We start from the raw sequence: 19,546 nt of genomic DNA, 5'->3' as shown, positions 1-19,546 counted from the left end.
ATTAAAAGTTAAGCATGGAAAAGTTAGATCTGAAGTTGAAAATCATCCAGACTAACAGAGTTAAATACCAGCACTTTTATAAAGAGTACCATGGGATTCTTTTGCTTCTCATCTACAACAAGGCATTTGCACTAAATGGAAGCTGGTATAAATTTGGCATTCCCTACTCAATTACTGAATTACTCCAAATCTGCTCTGCTTGGGAAAAACAAGAGAACCTGACCATCCGCTGAGTGAATTACTGAAATACATTTATTAGTGAAATACATTTATTCTTCCTCCTTTGGGAAGTAATTTTTAATTTTTATGGGTACTATTAGCCTTTTAATTTTTATGGGCACTATTAGCCTTTTTTGGGAACATACTATTAGGAAAAAAAATGAAAAACTATAACCTAGAATTTGATGGTTTCTGATGTAGCACAGTCTCACTGTAAAAGAGGGTGATGGGTGTGGGTATCTGGAAACAAGCTAGAGAAACATTTGCTTTTCTCTTTTGCTTTTCTCTTCTTTGAAAGTTGCCCATCTCCCTACGCTTTGTCCTGTCCAAAATCTTCAAGACATTACTCTTCAAAACTTTTAGCCACACTCCTGAGCCACTTAAACTGTTTCTACTCATCAGACTCTAAATATTTACACCCACTTCTATAACAAACTCTTGGAAACAAGGATAGTTCTCCAGCTAAAGGCTCAGTAGTACAGTAAGTGCCATCAAGGACCCTGGGAAAATGCATTTTCCCCTCAGGTCGTAGCCCAGCTCCATCACAGGGGAAGGGCTTATTTCCACCCGAAAAAATCACCATTTGCTGTCACATTACCCCATGGCCCCTCTCTGGGAAAGCAAAAGGAAAGCAATGAAGAGACCTTCCAGAGCCTTTTACTGAAGTGTTTACTTCCCTTTCCCTCTCATCCTCCCCCCATCAGTCGATTCATTCCTCTTGTATTTTGCCGTTATTTACATTTTTACCCACATCAGTACAGAACTTTTTTTTTTTTTCAACACTAATTCTCAGCATCTAAAATCAGTGTGTTTTGAACTCATCAAGCTACTGCAGTTTATATAATTTGATTGCCTCAAGTGAATTACTTCAAAAGAAAAAGCTTCCAACACTTTGGATGATTTAGTGAGCTTTGAGTCTTCAAGTCTGGCATCTAATGCTCACAGTGTTTATCTGAATATCAAGCCATGCTTTAAAAGCTATAGAATAGTAGCAGATGAAGCATCACAGGAAATTGTTTCTGTCCTAATACTATAGCTAAGTTGCTTCATAATAGTATGTTTCACAACTTATGGTTCACTTTAACAAATCCCATAAAAATCCTCTGATGTGCTCAAGTCTCTATCAGCTGTATGACTTAATGATCAATTCACCAAAAGCCATCAACGGAACATTTTAAAACCTGGAGTGGAAATGGATAAAAAACAGAAACCCTGGCAAGGATACATGCTGTTTACTACCTTGGAATCCCAAAGGAATGCTGCATGACCCAAAACAAGTAATCTACAATACTTTTGTTCACTTAAAAAAGCAGAACTAACAGTATTTTACTTTCAGATGCTCAAAAAACATTAACTCAGTAAGTTAATTACAACCTAAGAGAGCAGTCAGGGGACAGAACACCTTTCTCCATATACAGCTATCCTAATTGTAGGGTCTTTCATCCTGAAATGATCCCAGCATAAGGATAGCTGCATATGGCTGGAATGCAGGGAGTGGCTTCTTTTGAAACCAAGGACTGACCATGCAGGGAGGTCAGAATTTGATGATCTTTAAGGTCCATTCCAACTCAAACTATCCTGATTCTATGAATGTCTGAGGGCTTCCAGGTACACTCTATGATGCAGGAAACTTATTTTTCAGACTTCTGTGAAGGAACCCCACACAACTGCCCTTCTGCTAACAAAACAGAATAACCAAATTGAATTAGTGCAAAACAGATTGCATCAATAGTTCAAGCACTAACACTTTAACATCCCAAACACCAAAACAGCATTTCTTTAGCTTGTCACTTATGCTATCCAGTGTGGCACAAACTTGTCAAAACTTAGGTGGAATGCCAGCCTCAAACCTACTCTAGCCTTTGTTTAGCAGAGTGATAGTGTCCAAAAATCACAACTTTGGTCTGGGGAGGAAGAATCCTAATCCCACGCCCACACAGCAGCTCTACCCTGTTACCACAGTCCCTGTTTCTCCAGAGCTGGCTTTCCTGAATTTGCTCACTGCAGCTAGACCTAGGCTCAAAACTGCAGAATCCAGGAGTCCTCTGACTCTCAGGTGCAACCACTGACTGTCAGGCCCAGGCAACTATTAATATATCTAAAGTAAAACAAGAAATTAAAAAATTTTAAAAGAATATACCAACATACTTAACACTGACAGCTGAGATAACTCCCCACAGGTAATCAGATAATGGAAGAAACTTAGGCATTTTATTAAAAAATAAACAAATAACCATCAGCTCTAATTTAAGACTTCTGTTAATTTACTGAAGAACAAGGCATTAAAATATAATTGTTGACAAGTAAGACCAGATTGTACGGCCTTGCTATGCTCACAGCTATGCTCAGCTGTGCTCCTCCTGGGGTCAACAGTGGAAAGGAAGCATGACTGTCCAAATGCCATCAGTGGTACCTTGATAAACACAATGTATACAGGAGCCAGTGGGTGGCTTCCCTGAATTTCTGTGAATGTTCCATAGACAAAATAACTCTTGCCTTTATGGTAACAAAAACAAATAAGCACTTAACTCTAAATGTAAACTATATGTGTAGGTACAGGGAGCTTGTAGCCCTTGCTCCCAGATAAGCACTTCGCAAAGTCCCAATGAAAGAAAACGGTAAATGCCTCAGAGTATTTGTGTTCTTCAAGACTATTTTGTTTTGTTTAGAGGAAACTAGAAAGACTTTTAAAAGGAAAATCCGTATTTCTTCCCTCGCTACCAATGACCATCTACCTTCCTAAATGTAACACATTAATCCCTACAGACTTGCATTTGGGAAGGATAAGGGGAGGGAATCTTTTCACCCATTACTTTAGGGGATTCTTAACAAGAACAAAATTTCATCATGCAAATAAGGAGTTTGGAAAATCAAGTGTCCTAGGATCAATCTTTCTTCATTTCTCGCTTAAGGGCTGCAGAAAACTGAAAGCCTAATCCCTGACATTTCACTGTGCTGTCAGGACTAAAATGTTTGCCCTGTGGATATGCCAACACTGCAAGTAACTAGGTAGGAAGTAATCACTCTGTATGTTTCACTGTAATTTAAGAATACCAAGAACACCTCACTAGCATATTCACAGCACATATAAATTGGTCTGGTTTGTAAATGTCTCTGTCTCTGTTTGCCTCTGTCAGCAGACAGATGAAGAAGCATATTGATAGCATAACTGGGTAGTTATATAAACTGGACAACTAAACCAATTCTACATGATCTCCAAGTCTTTTCTCTTTTATTACTCCTCCCTTCAGTAAACAACCCTTGGCAGCCACACAACTTATTGTAGTCAAAGAAATGGTAAAATAACAGGCTTTGGAGCTTGGCACTCATTCAGCGTACATTTTTTTAATTAATTACTAAGTTTCTGATGTTACTGTTCTAATGCTACTTGTTAGGCATAAATCTGCTATTTGTTTCTAACATATTATTTGTTTTTCATATATATTTCTCTATTTAACCTCTTCTCTTTTTGTTAGCTTAAAAAAATCTGTAACATTTAACTTTTCCCAATAGCAATAATTAGGACTTTACAACTTCTCATAGATAACCTGCCAATACAAACTGGAGGTAAGCAAGTTCTAAAGTGAGTGGCTGTAAGTTTTTAAACCAAGTTAGCCATTTAAAGAAAATGGTTGTAAATACATAAAAAGTTATCAAAGCTTCTTATGAAAAAATACTTCTATCCAAAACCTAGATCACATAATAAAAGAATGAAAATCTTACTTATAAACTGAGTTTAATTAAAGTTAGTCTAAGTAATTCTAACTAAGTATAAATTTAAGTCAGACAACATATTTGTATCCATTTTCTAAAATGTCTTTCTCTTCTCCACAGTGGTGGTTCAAACTTGCCAGTGAAAAACGTTTTTTTGAGTAGGAAACTTGTAATACAGCTATAGTTATTTCTGTTAGAGGCTGACTGCTGAAGTGTGAAAGAAACTCATTAAAAATCTCTCACTGTGATCCTGCATTACAAGGAAAAAAGAAAGAAAATACTTAATGAAGGGTAGCCTGAAGCCACATTCATATTCTGCTTCCATTTTACACTATTTCAGTAAGCAATTAAGAGACAGCAATTAGTCAAAGAAACACTATTCATACTGGTCATACTGGGATATTAAAGAGGTTAATACTTATTTTATGTTAATATTATGAAAGTAATGAGGTAGATCAAGAATAATACAGCCAACTAAAAAGGAATGCTAAAATAAATAAAAGAATCTCTTACCTTAATCTTAGGACAAGATTCACTGCACATGGAACTTCACTATATTCGTCACCAACAGCAGGCTGAGACTATTAGAGAAAAAGAAGCCAAGTCTTATAATGAATGCTAAAGGAAAAAAAAATACTCTGAAATACTTGCCACCCTAACAGTTTGAAGTTAGCAAAGAATATGTTACACATCCTTTAACTCTCAGAAATTTTTTAAAGACTTTCAGTAACACAGTCTAAAATATAGCTGATAGAATAAAACTGCTATGTGTCAGTCACAGAGAAACAGATGAGAAGACATTAAGGTATTAAAGCACTGAGTGTAAGAGATTTTAATCCACTTTGCATCAAAGCTCCAATAACCTATTCAATACTATGCACACAGTGAGAATACCAAGATACTATTCACATTATTTTCATGTAAGTTTTGGTTGTGAAGGAAGTCTTGCATCTACCCATCTGCAAAGAACTAGTAGCACATCAAAGTGGGCATCACAGTCTTCCACAGAGAAAAATCAGGCATATGGATATGTCTCACACTAGCATTCCTCCCTAGCACTATGATATCCCTCCAAGCCCTCAACTAAGATTTACATGAAGTCTCAAGCAAAAGTGTATCCTTGACACAGGGTAGCTCAGTGTTCTCCAACTTACTATGCTTTCATACCCAATTAAGGTATTGTCACCACTCACAGAAGCCTGTACAAAAATTATAGTCAAGCCCCCCAAAACAAAGACTTGTGTCACAAATCTCATTTGATTGCTTTGTAGCAGTATTTCACCCCAAAGCTATTTTTTTTAAAAGTGTTACACAATATTTTATTATCTACATATTAAAAGAAAAAAGTTACTGAATATTTGGAAAATTATTTAATCACTAAAAGAGGAGATTTTTTTCCTACTTCAATTAAATTCCCCAAACTCATATATACTACTACTGTTAGTTTTGCAGCTCCAACAGACCTGCTATTTCAGTGTATGGGAATGTGCAGCCCAAAGACAAACAGATGCATACTGAGAGTGACAAGCTGCACTTGTTTCAGTTCCCAGTAAGCTTCTTCAACAGAAGAATTCAAGCAAAGGTTTTTCCCTTGTTCATAAACTAAAGAATTTATAATAAGAGCTGCCTATATGTACTGAGTCACAAACTGGAGAACTCCAGGTCCTTGGACAACTCGTTATGGGATCAGAAGCACAAGTGGTGTTCTTCTCTATCCCTCCCAGTTGCAGAGAATGGTAATGGAAGAAAACAGGAAAAGCCAGATCAATAGCTGGCTTCCAGACTGATGTCACCAGCAGGATTTTAGGTTTTTTTGATCATGGCTTGGTCTACACAACACCAGGCCTGCTGTCGACTGGAAGGGTATACCTGATCAAAGGGCAAAAAGGATTTTAGCACAGGAGTTAGCAGGGCTCATTAACAGATCTTTAAGCTAGGTTTGAAGGGGAAAGGGATAAAACCAGGCTTGCCAGAGATAAGCCTGGGGCACAGCACACCAATGTTTGTGGGACAGTGTGCAAGTGAGGTCCTTTTGGTCTTCTGTCATGACAGAGAACCATGTAACAGCAAAGAAACCAGAGTTATTGATAGGTTAGAAACCACAGAAGTGCCCTGAGAATGGTCATGTATGAATCAGGGCTTCTTCCCCCAAAAGGGTGGCAGGACCAATAGCCCAACTGAAGTGCATGTACAGTGATGCACACAGCATGGGCAACAACCAGGAGCTAGAAGCCACTGCCCAGCAAGAAAACTGTGATACAGTTGTGCTGACAGAAATACAGTGGGATGACTTGCACAGCCAGAGGGCTGAAATGGACAGCTCTAAACCCTTCAGAAGGGATAGGCAAGGAAGGAGAGGCAGTGGGGTGGCCCTGTAGATTAGGGAGTGTTTTGATTGTGTAGAGCTTCCGAACGGTGGCGTGAGGCAATGGAGGGAGAAAATCAGAAGGGCTCTTCTCCCATGTAACACAATAGAAGAAGAAATGGCCAGAGAAGCAAGTTGAGTTTTCATCCCTAGAGGTATTTAAAAGAAGATGTGGTGCTTAGGAAAATGGTTTAGTGATAGACATGAGTTATTGGATAAATGGCCAGACTGGATGATTTTAATGGTCTTTTCCGACCAAAATGATTCTGTGGTTCTTTGAACTCTCAATTTCTATGACATGAATAGTGAAAGTCCATTTTTTTCTGTACTCAGCCTACGTAAAACATCTCAGATGCTGAAGCACTATGTAGACTTGTTCTGCAACAGAAAGACTGGGGTCATATCATGAGCTTAACAGGACCAAACCTAGCAGGAAGCTGTTAATCTTTTATAAGATTTCTATGACACCACTGAAAACCAAGAGGATCTGAAATTGCAAGTGAAATGGCAAGTGTCACCCAACCAAAAAAAGAGACATTTTTAAAAGAGCACTTTGGCTATAAGCCAGTAATCCTATTAAGCAATTATTTATTGCAGTGGTGCTTCCCACACTCTCAGCACTGGGCCATGAAACTCAATATGGTATTTTATTCCTCTGAATTAATCTACTATGCTGCAGTACTGAACTCTTTTACTGTATCCAGGATGAAACATCTTAATTGCAAGCTACATGTTATGATACAAACCCTAAGAATGAAAAATTGTTTGGAGATCTTTGGCTATTATGAAACAGCCATCATTATTCTGATTAAAAGACAACAATTAGTGTGACACATAGTTAAGATTAATTTTTAAAAGTCAGATTAGCTATCTTGACCAATTCTGCTGGGTATGAAAATAAAATTACTTTACATTTCCTATCCATTTTATCCAGTGTGTGCTCAAGTTAACTGTTAGAGGCCCAACAGCATACAGGTCTACCCTCACAAGTACTTGCCAAACAAGGCTGCAGAACAACACTCCCACCAAAATTTACATTTAAAAAAAAAATTTAAAAAAATTTTAAAGTAAATCTGTTCACTCAAACATGTGGAAGAAAAAATACAAAAAAAAAAATTAAGACTTTTTTACCTCTGTGTTCTTCTCTTCTTTCACTCTTCGTGACTGGAAAACAAATGCAGTGAGAAATGAGCTATGCAGCTTTATTCATTTAAGATCCAGAAATATTAACAGTTAACATTAAGATAGAATATCTTGCATAGTGCAAATGTCTTGACACAAACAAAAGTTACCTTTTCCTGAGAAACAGCAGCTTTGCCTTCTACACTCTTCTCATCCATTTCATCATCACTCCATTCCCAGTCCCCATCTTCTGTTTTATGAAGGTGACCACTGGAACCTGGTACTCGTCTGACCTATCAAAGTGTTCACAATTACACAGACACCTTTAGCTGTTATCAGTGTTCTGATAATCAGCAATTCATTATTTTTATTCTATATTTTTCCATTAGTTTTATGGAGGTGTCACTGGCATACTAGAATAATATCTGAACTCAGGGGTCATCTTTGAGCCAGTGGGAATAGCTAAGCTATACAAAATTCATATAGGGAAATGAAGTTTGGCTATATGTTACAGCTTCTTAGGAACAAGATGAAGTAGATGACAACTGCTTACAATGAACTCACCCTTGAAATGAAAGGAAGCTATTAAAGGAAGCATAAGTTTGACACACAAGGTTGTTCTTGGGACATACGTCTTTAAAATTTTGATTGTTCTGCTACGAAGCTTTAAAATGTGTAAGGGTGTTAAGGATACATTAAAAGTAAAATTATCCTTATTAAGGAATAAAATAACAAAGCAGCTGCATGCAGACTGAGAAGGTAGAAAAGGCAAACACCACACCAAACTAATCGGGCAGACTCCTGTAGCTCAGTTCTAATGAAGCTTGATACGAGTATCCAGCAGCTAAATCTGAAAATCAAATGCTCTTATGATAAAATCTTGCTCTTTTTCAGAGCCTGAAAACATGCTTGTTTTTCCCAGATCATGCTCAGTCAATTTGAGCAAAACAAAAGACCATCCAACAAATCCTTCCCACACTTGGGTGTGCTGGAAGCACAGGACAATCAGCAGCAGCCCCACTGTTCAGATTAGAATCAGGTTCCCTAATTGTTTCACATTACTGAATCAATATATAGTCCCTACCGCACAAATTCAAATGTTCTTACAGGTAAGCTCCCTGGCACTATATGTTTGTAAGTATTAAAGCAGACTCTTTTCAATTATAAAAATGGGAAAACAGCCTCTACATTGGGAAGAGAACAAAAGGAACAAAGCATTAACTGCTCACAGCACACAAAAGGGAGAAATAACTTGGTAGAAAAGTAGTTTCAGGCCAAGAGCTGCTGGAGAAGACATCTTATAAATAACTTTTTTGAAAGTTATGAACTAAATCATCTTGGCTCAAAAATGTATATCCTGTTTGCCAGTATCCATGGTAACATACAACACCCTGGTTCAACTTTAGTTTCACAGCTTTCTGTCTGTGGTGTTTTGATGTCCTATACTAAAGTATACTGAGTGATGAGTAACTTGGTAATACCATTTTTACGTTTTGTTGTGCACAGCTATCTCACAAAATGAGAAGTAAAATAAAAATAGAAATAAAAAATATCCTGGTTTCTAACTAGAAAAATTACTGGTTTTCAACATTATGAAACTTATATAAAGACTAAATTGGTATTAACCTTGCTCTGACTCCTCTAGTTGCTGCAAACCACAATGTAGGGAGTGATGCAGCATGTGACAGATTCCAGCTGCTTCTACATCCCATCAGGTAGTACTTCAGCAAAATATGTGTGGCATGAAAACAGTGTAGAACACTAGAAGACTAAAATTGTGAGCTTCTAGAAAACCATGTGATTCAGATATTAATACAATTTTTCCTACAGCAGCTTTTCAGAGAGCTGGGCACTTAAAACTATTTTTCTATGTGATTTGGACTGAGCACAGTTTGGAGCTGGCTGGCCTGACACCACAACAGCAAGAGTGCACGTGAACTTAGGAACCTTCTTTCAAATCCCTGTGCACAAATAAGCAAGTATCTTGGTGTCTCTATCTCTCTTCCTTCCTTCATTCCTCTAACACCCACATTCTTTCCCTTCCCTTTTACACATAAAAAACAAACTAGAGGAAAGGGTGAAGATTCCAGAACTTCAGCATGATTCTGTATGGTTTTTACTCCTTAAGATATTCTTCCTTTACATTTCTTGCCCACACAACTGAAGAGTGCCCTACCCAGTTTCTACATATTTTGTACTCCTCTGAAACTGAGAAAAGAAACCTATGCAAGACACCAGGGGAATATCCTAATTTACTTCCCAAGGGACAAATTCTGCACTATTTTCCCTGTTTCTCATACCAGGTCCCTAATGCACCAATTTTAGCCCTGGCTGCCTCAAAGCTTGGTATAAGAAGCTTGTGTGCTTTTGGGAGGGAGCACCAAGCAAAAGTCAACAGAAACCTGGTGCTTGTAGATATAATTAATTATCCTTCAAGGCACAGTTCTGATATAGCCTTTTGTTTAATAGCACAAACATTTTCCCAACAGCTATATACAAACCTACGAGACAGCAACCACAACCAAAAATAAGATTTTCAAAAAGAACAGGATAGAATGGTTTACAGATATATGCAACACTAGTGCTGTAATCTGAATCTCTTCTGCATCCATTTTCACTTTTTCTGAAGACTTACTCTAACTAGAATGATTTTAATGGAGCTTAATGATGCTAGCAGAGAGTTATGGGAGAAAGCTTTACTGATTAAGACAGAGAGCATTTCAAGTTTATAAACAGATCGCCTTTTAATAAGCAATAAAAAAATGCCTTGAGGAAAAGAAAATAAGTTACTGTAAAGTAAAATAACATATTAAATTAAATTATTTTCTTGAAAGGTATCTGAAGGCAGAAAAACAACAGTTTAGATTTGTACTCTGTTTCAATCAGACCTATTCGTACCAGCACACATATGCACAAGAAAGAATAATTTCAGCTGCAGCATAGTACCCAACCTATTCAACCTTCAATAATGTGAAGCTGTTGTCTATTTCTTTTTCTTTTACTTCTCTCTCTCTTTTTTTTTTTTTGCTTGTTTTTTTTTTTTTTGTCTTGTTTTGTTTTTATTGGGGCATATGGTTAACACTTAGCAAATTAATTTGTACAGTTTTTGATCAATATTGGCTTTGCTCAGGCTCAGATCTGGTTAAAGACAAAAACTTAGTCACATAGAGAGGGCACATACTCTAGGTGCAGGACTGAGCAAGAGTGTCATACCATGTATGCAAATAAATCAATAGTCTTTTCACCCATCATAAGCCTGGGTAACTCTCACATCACACACTGGATGGGAATACAGAAAGTTTAATTTCTGTTAAAGACAGTCTACTAGTTTGCTGCCATGGGAAGAGACAATCCCAAGAGGTCCATCAGGGCTGCACCAGGACCTACTTGGCTGTACAATGAGCAGATTCAACCCACCAGCCTGGGAGAAGAATAATTTTTTTTTCTTTATTTTCCTAACAAGCCTTTTTTTTTTTTTTTTTTTTTTCTGAGTTTAGTCAGCCCATCTTGAGATTAAATAGCAAAGACTGTAAGCAAAGAGGCAGAAACAAAAGCAGCAGTGAAAAGGTACTTGGATTGTCTTGTTTTGGCAGCAGCAATCCCTCAGGATCCTCAAAATCACATATTCTAAAATGCCTGCAATGCAGCATCATGACTAGAGTGCCACACCAAGTCTCCTCAAGCTTTCCTTTGTGCTCCTACATTTGTGCAGATGACCCAGTTGAAAAATTAACATGGAACACATCCTGCAGCCAAATCAGCTTTTTAATGTAGCTTATCATGAGCTAGCACAAGTGCTAGAGCCTGCACAAGAAGAGGAGCTGGAAAGTAATTTTCAGTAGTTGCACCTATTATCTGTGGTAAGAAAGCACTGGGAACTCCTAGTGACACAGCCATAAATATGAACAGGGAGCAAATATATTCAGACACTGCATACATGTATTTCACCTGATACCCTGCTACAGGCCTCCCATATTACAGAAGGAAATAAAGAAGTGGAAAAAGCACCAGAGGAAATGGGTTTAAATTGCACCAGGGGAGGTTTAGGTTAGACATTAGGAAAAATTTATTTAGTGAAAGAGCTGCCCGGGGAGGTGGTGGAGTCTCCATCCCTGAAGGTGTTCAATAAGCATTTAGATGTAGAGCTTCAGGATATGGTTTTGTAGTTGTGGCAGTTGGATTACAGTTGGAGTTTATGATCTTGAAGGTCTCTTCCAGCCTTAATGGTTCTATTGAAAAAGGAAGTGCTTCATCCAAGACCACAAAGCAAAAAAGACAGAACATGGAAACAAAACAAACTCCTATCTCTACCAAAATAAGGAGGATGCTCTCTTACATTGCATGTGGTACCTATACAAATGCAATTTCTCCTTTAGCTTTAGTCAAAATACAGAGCATCAGCAGTTCTTCATGCTAGAATTACACACCTCTCAGTAGATATTTCAAAAAGAAAGAGAAATAAGTTAACACAAGCTCAAGTATAATTTGGGTTCTATCGCTCGAAAAACATAAATGCTCCTTCCAAAACAGGACTGAATCATAACAACTGAATCATAACAAATTAACACACAATACAAAACATATTTCACATAAATCAGAAGAGCATACAAGGAATAAGAAATGAATGTGAATGGTCGGCACTTAAACTGCATCCAACACAAATGAAGCTCAGAACATAATTTACAACAAAAAGCAGCTTGTCAGAGGAAAAACTTATCAAGCCATTGAGAAAAATACCACTGCTGTGACAGAAAGACATTACAAACATCATGTGCAACAGAGAATGCTTGGACACTTTGGTGAGGGAAAAAATCATGACTACCACAAAATTATTAAGCATGATATTACTATAGTTATATATACTGCTGCTGGTTAAAGCTTTTTCCAGCATACACTGAATAAATTAAGCTGCTGACAGAACTATTTGTTGTCACCCTTTTAAACAGGGATACAGATAATTTAACATTTGCAGCCTGCAATAGTATGCATCAGTTTTCCAGAAGAATGTCTGCCTAACCAGATGAACAGGGCAACTTTAAATCCCATCCACTGACGATTAGCCCAAAGCAGCCTGGCAGAGAGAGAACTTCAGCATCAGAATGCAGAAGCTGCCCACATTTCCCATAACTTGATGAAAAGGAAGCTACAGCATAAGGAAGCAAAACATAAATTATCTTCTAGGCACTGACATGCTTGCTGTATGTAGATGTTAGAGACTGGGGAAAGAATCTATTATTCATCACTGATTCTTTTGCTGCTTCAGTCTCTTTACAAGTTTAGTTTTGTAGGATGACAGGGAAGGCAATTAACATTCTCTGAATGTTAAAATCCTTCTACTTCCTTATTCACAACTACTCACAACAGCAAGAACTGGGTCCACTGAAAGGTTTAGTATTCTATTTCAGTACACCCTGTGAGATACCAATGCATAAGAGTATGAAACATTACTATAGTTCATACATAGTACAGCACATCACCTAGACCACATTAAAAATCTATTCTTTCAGAAAAAGTAATATGCATCTGTTGTTTTTCTCCTCATTCCATAGAAATATGACTAAACAAATAATCTCGATTTTCCAACTATCTCAATTATCTGAGCTATTCCTATTCTAGTCTGTGGCAACTGAGTATTTTGAATGGAGTCCTGGGTAGATTTAAATCAACCTTTTAATCTTTGGCTCCATAAGAATATGGTGACCTGAAAGTAAGCAAACTTGAAGGCATTAATGAGAATTAAACATTTCTGTAAGATGGAGGTGCCTAACCACCCTCCATATGTAGGTAACTTAAAGCCCAAATGTAATTTGTTCCTGAAGAGAGGCAAACGTGTAGACCTCACCTATTCAAACACATCTGCAGGAGCTGTTGTAGACATCTCTTGCTGCTCTCTATTAACCCTAACTAGACAACAGCTAGTGCTGTTCTCCACTTTTCTGCAGTTGCATATCTACAAAAGACAATCCATATAGTTTTGGGGGTTTGTTTTCTTTTAATCACACATTCTGGAAGTACTACAGCTCAATAAATCAACTAGCTCAGTTTTTTGTGGCAATAAAATTGTCTCTTATTCTACCACTGATGTCCTTCAGCTACATATTCTAGTATTAGAATTCAAGATATGAAGACCCCTATGTGACCCAGAGATCAGAAATTACAAGTTATTTGAATCCCTCCTCTTTTTCATTTTCTGCAGCCTGTCCAGTAAGAGCACAGATTTGACTTTCAGGCAGAAAAGGGAAAGACCCATCAATGGATACTGTGTATCTTCACCTTTTCCTAAGACTTTGGTAATACCTCTTAGAGGAGACAGGACTCCCCTGCTAAACAGACTCCAAAAGTTCTTAGAGAACACGTATGCTGAATTATGCTTCAGAGTGCCAATGCTACTTGGTAATTGACAAGGTGAGAGTTTCTTTGCATCACCCTTCTCCTGTCTATTTTTGTTCAGTTTGGGGTTTAGCATGAAATTTTGCTCTCATTTTCTCAAAAACAAACAAACAAAACCAACACCAAAAACACAAAAACACAAAAAAACAAAACTAGACTAGCAGTTCCTTCCATACATATCTGAAGCCTGTAGAGCAGTCAAATTTTAGTTTTCACTTAAGCCATCTTGCAAACCTTTCCTAAATGTTTCTTAAGATACATAAGCAAATTTCAACCACCACATCTATGCATTTATTTGCATATCTTCACATATCCACTCCTGGCACAAGCCTTGTCTCTTAAAACACACATTTAATCTCAGCTCAGCACTTGAGGTAAACAGCAGACCACAGAAAAGTCACTTTCTACTGTATATTTTCTCATTCAAAAGAACATCCTTTTTGCATAAGAACACTTACACTGTGATCACATTTTTGTGGTTTTTTTGAACAACAACAAAAAATCTGATTTAAGGCTTTGCAGTTGCTAGTGTATAAATGTGAAAAAGAACCTTTTGACTGAATATAGGGAATGTTCAAGGAAGTAAACACATTATTTGGTTTGCACATCTCCCATACCCTACATTCTCAGCCAGAAAGGTTTGAATTTCAGCAGGCCAAGGATACCTTGCTGTGGGAGGAGATGAAATGTCATTAGCACCTCAGGTGGCATGTCCTGAGTAAGTAAAAGCAAGAGCAGAGAATATTTTCTCATATATATGTTATCTCACTAGAAAGACACAGGAATATCAAATCCTTCAATTCCAAATCAATTCCAATTCAGTTCAGTTCTTCAATTCCAAGTCAAATGCAACTGGTGTCTGCAAAACATGGCAACACTGAGAAAATTCCATTTAAAATTTTGCTTTAGAATAATGGCAAAAAATATTTCAGTCACTTTAGGACTGAGCTTTCATAAATCCTATTTTTATCTCACAAACATTTTTTAAAAAAATTTAAACTGTACCTTTGCTGGAATTAAAATATATATTCACAGTTATCCAGCACACCCTTCTAAAGAAGCTACTCATTGTTTGCTTTGAAGAGTTCAATATCATGTTTATGGAACATTGATAATTGCCTTCAATAAAACAAGTCAGTATGGAAAATCTGAGTCACTGATGCAAACTTGCATATATTTGTTTCTTTCTTCATGGGCACAAAGCATTGCAAAAACTGAAAAACTGAAAAGGCATCCAAGTCATTTAAGAATGGGAAATACAAGAATCTTCATCATTTTTGTAAATTACCCAACAAACATAAGAAATCAAAAATCATGAATTTTTTCAGGGAAGAATACTGAATAAAGGAGATTATAATTCTGCACTGAATAGAATTCTTCAGCTCTCTCTGCTGGTTCTTGTCTAGCACCCTTTTTAAGGGATAACAGCACAAGTCAATAAATGAATATAAATCTGTCAACAAACCTCCATAGAATACCATTTTCTTTAAATATTTACGATCCTGGACAGAAACAGTATCATGCTCATATAATAATGTGTGTGACACCCCAGGGCCATCAGTTGAGATGAGGCCATGAAACTTACCTACATTCACAGTTTAGAATGGTATGCAGTGGAACATATCAGTGAGAGGAAAACAAAGCCATTAAAAGCTTAAGGGAGAAGTGAGGAGGGAGTACATTCCTAGATCTCCAGAGGAAAAGCTGAAAAATAGGTACAGATGCTCAGTATTTCAACTCCCCACTCACTCTTGGAGATTACCCATCCATAGACCTTGTCCTTTTCACGGAGTCTTCTCTTGCTAGAATAATGCTGCTTAGAGACAGCAAAATGTAGTAACTCCAAACTAAAGACACTATTTTGTCACATAAACATCTTGTAATGTTTCTTGTAAGAAACTGCAAGTAATTCCTTGCACTCCTAATTTTGCTTTCCAAAAACAGGAGGTTTTAGATAAATACTGCAACATACTTATTATCCCTGCTCCAGCCTGTTTCCAAAATACAAACCTGATTTTGTTTTGTAGAAATGTCAGTAACACAGCAAATGTACAGCTTTAGTAATCCAGTGTTTTTTGTTTTCAGACATCATTTCTCCATTTACTACTTCCACTACATAAATTTAATTACTGAATGTTGTTAACTAAAATAATTCTCCAATTCATATTTTAACAACAGTCCTTTCAGGCATGAATGCGCTGAGGAAGATGTTTTCAATTAGTTGTGCATTGTTTCTCAAAAAAACCACTTCACCTCAAAAACACACTATCCCCAATGGACTATCAGGCATGACCTTATGGCTAATTCAGACATGCAGAGAGTCTTGTTCTCCTCCCACAGTCAAAGAAACGTGCTAAGGCCAAGAAGGTACCTGCTGGCATCAAAAGGTGCCATTCAAAATTACAGCAAATTGGCAAAGTACCTTGATACCCTAAAAGATGAAAGACAAAGATCCAGATCTTTAGAGCTTCTGGTTATCTTTCCTGGCTGCTCAGATGAACTGGCATTATGATGGTGAATCACTACTAAAAGGCTTTCTGTCAGAGGGATCACCGATCCTCTTTCTATAATCAGCATTTTCCAGTTTCACCCTCCTTTTCTATCATCCGAGCTGTTTACTTGCTTGAAATGACCAGAGGTAAAAAGAAAGAAGAAAAATACAGCCTCACGTAGAGCTTTCATTGCTCAGTAAAAGACGACTCGTTACAAGGTGGGTTTCACTGTCAGCAATATGGTTATGTTAAAGACCGATTAGGAAAATAGTTTACTACTATGGATTTAAAAAATATTTTACTGTGATTTTAATTTACTTTAAAGCTCAAGGGCTTGAAAATACCATTTCAAGGTGAAAATCTGATTTCTTCCCTTTTCTATTTCCTACAAGGTTTCCTTTTATTTATGCACACGCAAAAAAATTATTGTAGTACACACTCTTCGTTCCACATATATTTCAAAGAGACCTAAGCTTACTCATATATTAAAAATAAAAATTAAGGCAATCAAAATGAAAATCTGAGGGCAGTTCTCCAAAAAGTTACAAATTAACATGAAAATACTGAACATAAGCATGCAACTTTTATGAAACCCAACCTTTGAAAGCCACAGTTTGTGTATTTCAGCTGTATATATGTTTCAGTGTATATATCAAGAAGCAGCATGCATTCAACGAGGCTTTGCATTTCAAATCCTAGCCCCAGCATGAGGAGTGGCTGCCCTCTGCTGCTGGTACCCCCACAGCTGGCACCAAACAGCTACGGCAGCCCCTTAACTTCCTATCCCACCCTATCCCATCCTCCCTTGGCTTCACGTACTTTGCAACTTCTTTGCGTTTACCAGCTTGGATGGAGATGCTTCACTTGTAGTGAAATGAGGCAACCAGGTGGCACTAATTGCCAGGTAGTGGGCATGACCTTGTGTTAAGCCCACCTGTGCCTGATTAGGATGGGCCCCTACTGCGTATGAGCAGGATTAGGGGGCCAATAAAGTTCACACCTGAGGAAGCCAGAGGGAGGCCACTTTCGGAGCAGTAGCACCGATTCAGGCTGGTCAGCCCTGAGAGCATTAGACTCAGAGCACTATTTGTGAGTTTCTCCTGGAACACCTGGTTGGACCTTGGAGCGCCGTGCCCTAAAAGAGGTTTGTCTTGCTGCTTCTGGTGGAGAATGCGGGCATAGGCCTCAATCGAGCCTGTGACGGATCAGGAGAAAGGGAGCTAGTCTGGAGCAAACCAGCATTAGCAGAAAACCCCAGGAGTTGGGTAAGAAGATCCACAACCTGGCAATTAGTGCCAGCTGGTTGCCTCATTTTACTACATCACTGAGTGAACCAGAAACTGGCTTCTGCATACTATTACTATTTCAGTCCATCTTTCTGCTCTGCTAATCCTAAACTACTTGTTCTGATTAAAACCTTGATGTTTTCAACTCCAATTGTAACTTCTGGAGCCAAGAACATTTTTCAGTTAAACTAAGTCCCCTGTGATGCCACTGGGTAGCACAATCTTAAGTATGCTTCACCTGTACTTCCCCTGAAATTCTCTTCAGGAACTTCAAGAATTTCACCAGTACTGAGCACAAGAGTGGGAGTTAAGTGTCAAAACAAACGACATGCAATTTTTTTGTGTTGGGTTTTTTTGTTTTGTTTTTTTTTTTTTTTCCCTTTAATACACACTTTTTTTGAACTAAGAAGGATTTAACTTCTCCATACAAAAGCAAAAATTCTCACATAGCTATTCCATGCTCAAGAAAGAGAGCAGATCAGGAAACCTTGAGACACTTAAAAGAACCCTAGTAAGGTAGCTGTGGCTACCTGCACTGACAAAACATTGATTTGGCCTATAGACTGGGAACAGATTTAACTACTAATTCCACTGAGACATCTCCTACTTGAGGACACGGTTTCAAATCCAAGAGAGGCAATCTGGTTTTGGATGTCATGCAAGTGAAGTGTTTGAAGCCTCATTTCTCAGAAGGCAAACAGGTAAAACCAGTATTTCCTGCACATTCTCAGCAAGAGCCAGAAAACCAAATCATTACAAACAAGAGCAATAAAATTATCTTCTGGTTAGTTACATGACTTATTTCCTGATCAAAGAATCTATCATCAACATCAGACACAACTGGATTGCCTTTTTCCTGTCTTGATTCTTTAACCAGGACTCCTTCAACAGCACCATTAAGAATATACTACACTTGAATTTCACAGTAATGAAACTCATCCTATAAAAATATTTAAAGCTATTTGCCAAATCCCAAAAGTTCTTATCGTACAATAACTTCATGTTCTAGACACTTTTGAACAAGTCAACAGGTTATAAACATGTTAACTACTGAGCAGATCAATGCTGTTATACAAGAGACAGTGATTTATTTATGGCACAAATGAATTCTGAAGGTGAACCATGGCTGGCCATGAACTTTGGAAAGCACTATCCAATATAGGAGAGGATTGCTTTTTAATGATTAATATGAATCATGTGTGAGCTATCAAAACCCTGCAAAAAACAAGTACTACAAGTTGCTAAAGAGATGCTTATGGCCATTGGAAGCAGAAAAGACACTGAACCAGCTATTCCACAGGGGTTTTTTTTAAAGCTCATCTATTCTGTACTAGATTATCTCTATTTGAGAGAGCAGAAAGTTCAACCTCACAAACTCTATATAGATGGTAAAAGCACCCTATGACAGAAAGGATGGACAATCCCACATGATGCATCAAGTTCCTTATATCTTACAGCACAGTCACATTGAAGCAAGCGCACCTTGCAGCTGTGCTGACACAGTGACACCAATTGTTCTCCTTTATCAGAAATGTTAAACAAAGTTGATGCAATTGCATGTGTCTGCCCCTTAAAACACTTTCCCCTTCTGCTACCCACTAAGGCAGGCACTGCTTTCTGTTTATGTGAATTTTTGTTGAATTTATATTTTATGGAAGTAGTGTCTGCATTAAGTTTTACTTCCAACAACTTTTTAAAAATAAACAAAAAAACAAAATTGTGTGAATAACAATTTCTATTTACTATTTTTTCTAGTAATATCCAACAGCATAAAAACAGTTACCCTATTTTTTTTATATGTAGCAGTGTTCTGGGTAAACTGAACAACTACTCATCTGTGATGGAGGGGCATCACCCACACGAAGTCTTGCCAAATATATACTTATAGTTCAGCTGCTGTTTTCAAGAAAAAGTGTTCCTGTACAGCACCTTGCTTCTCTTTATAAATTAATATTAAT

General features: G+C 37.5%; 1 protein-coding gene across 3 annotated transcripts in view; it reads right to left on the bottom strand.

Annotated features, from left to right (window-relative positions):
- STK39 (serine/threonine kinase 39) overlaps positions 1–19,546 on the bottom strand; it is an 89,395-nt gene that overhangs the window by 30,757 nt on the left and 39,092 nt on the right. For all 3 annotated transcript variants that reach the window (XR_011726562.1, XM_071747450.1, XM_071747451.1), the window contains exons 11-13: positions 7,591–7,713; positions 7,430–7,462; positions 4,447–4,514 (exon numbers count right to left, since the gene is read on the bottom strand). Coding sequence is in view for 2 of the 3 variants with exons in the window: in XM_071747450.1 (XP_071603551.1) it covers positions 4,447–4,514; positions 7,430–7,462; positions 7,591–7,713 (224 nt within the window). In the remaining variant the exon portion in view is untranslated. The remainder of the gene's footprint in view (positions 1–4,446; positions 4,515–7,429; positions 7,463–7,590; positions 7,714–19,546) is intronic.

The sequence above is a fragment of the Heliangelus exortis genome, chromosome 6 (genome assembly GCF_036169615.1).
Source record: "Heliangelus exortis chromosome 6, bHelExo1.hap1, whole genome shotgun sequence".
NCBI classification, from domain to species: domain Eukaryota; kingdom Metazoa; phylum Chordata; class Aves; order Apodiformes; family Trochilidae; genus Heliangelus; species Heliangelus exortis.
Note: the sequence above shows the minus strand (reverse complement) of the source record. Positions and strands in the feature narration are given on the sequence as shown.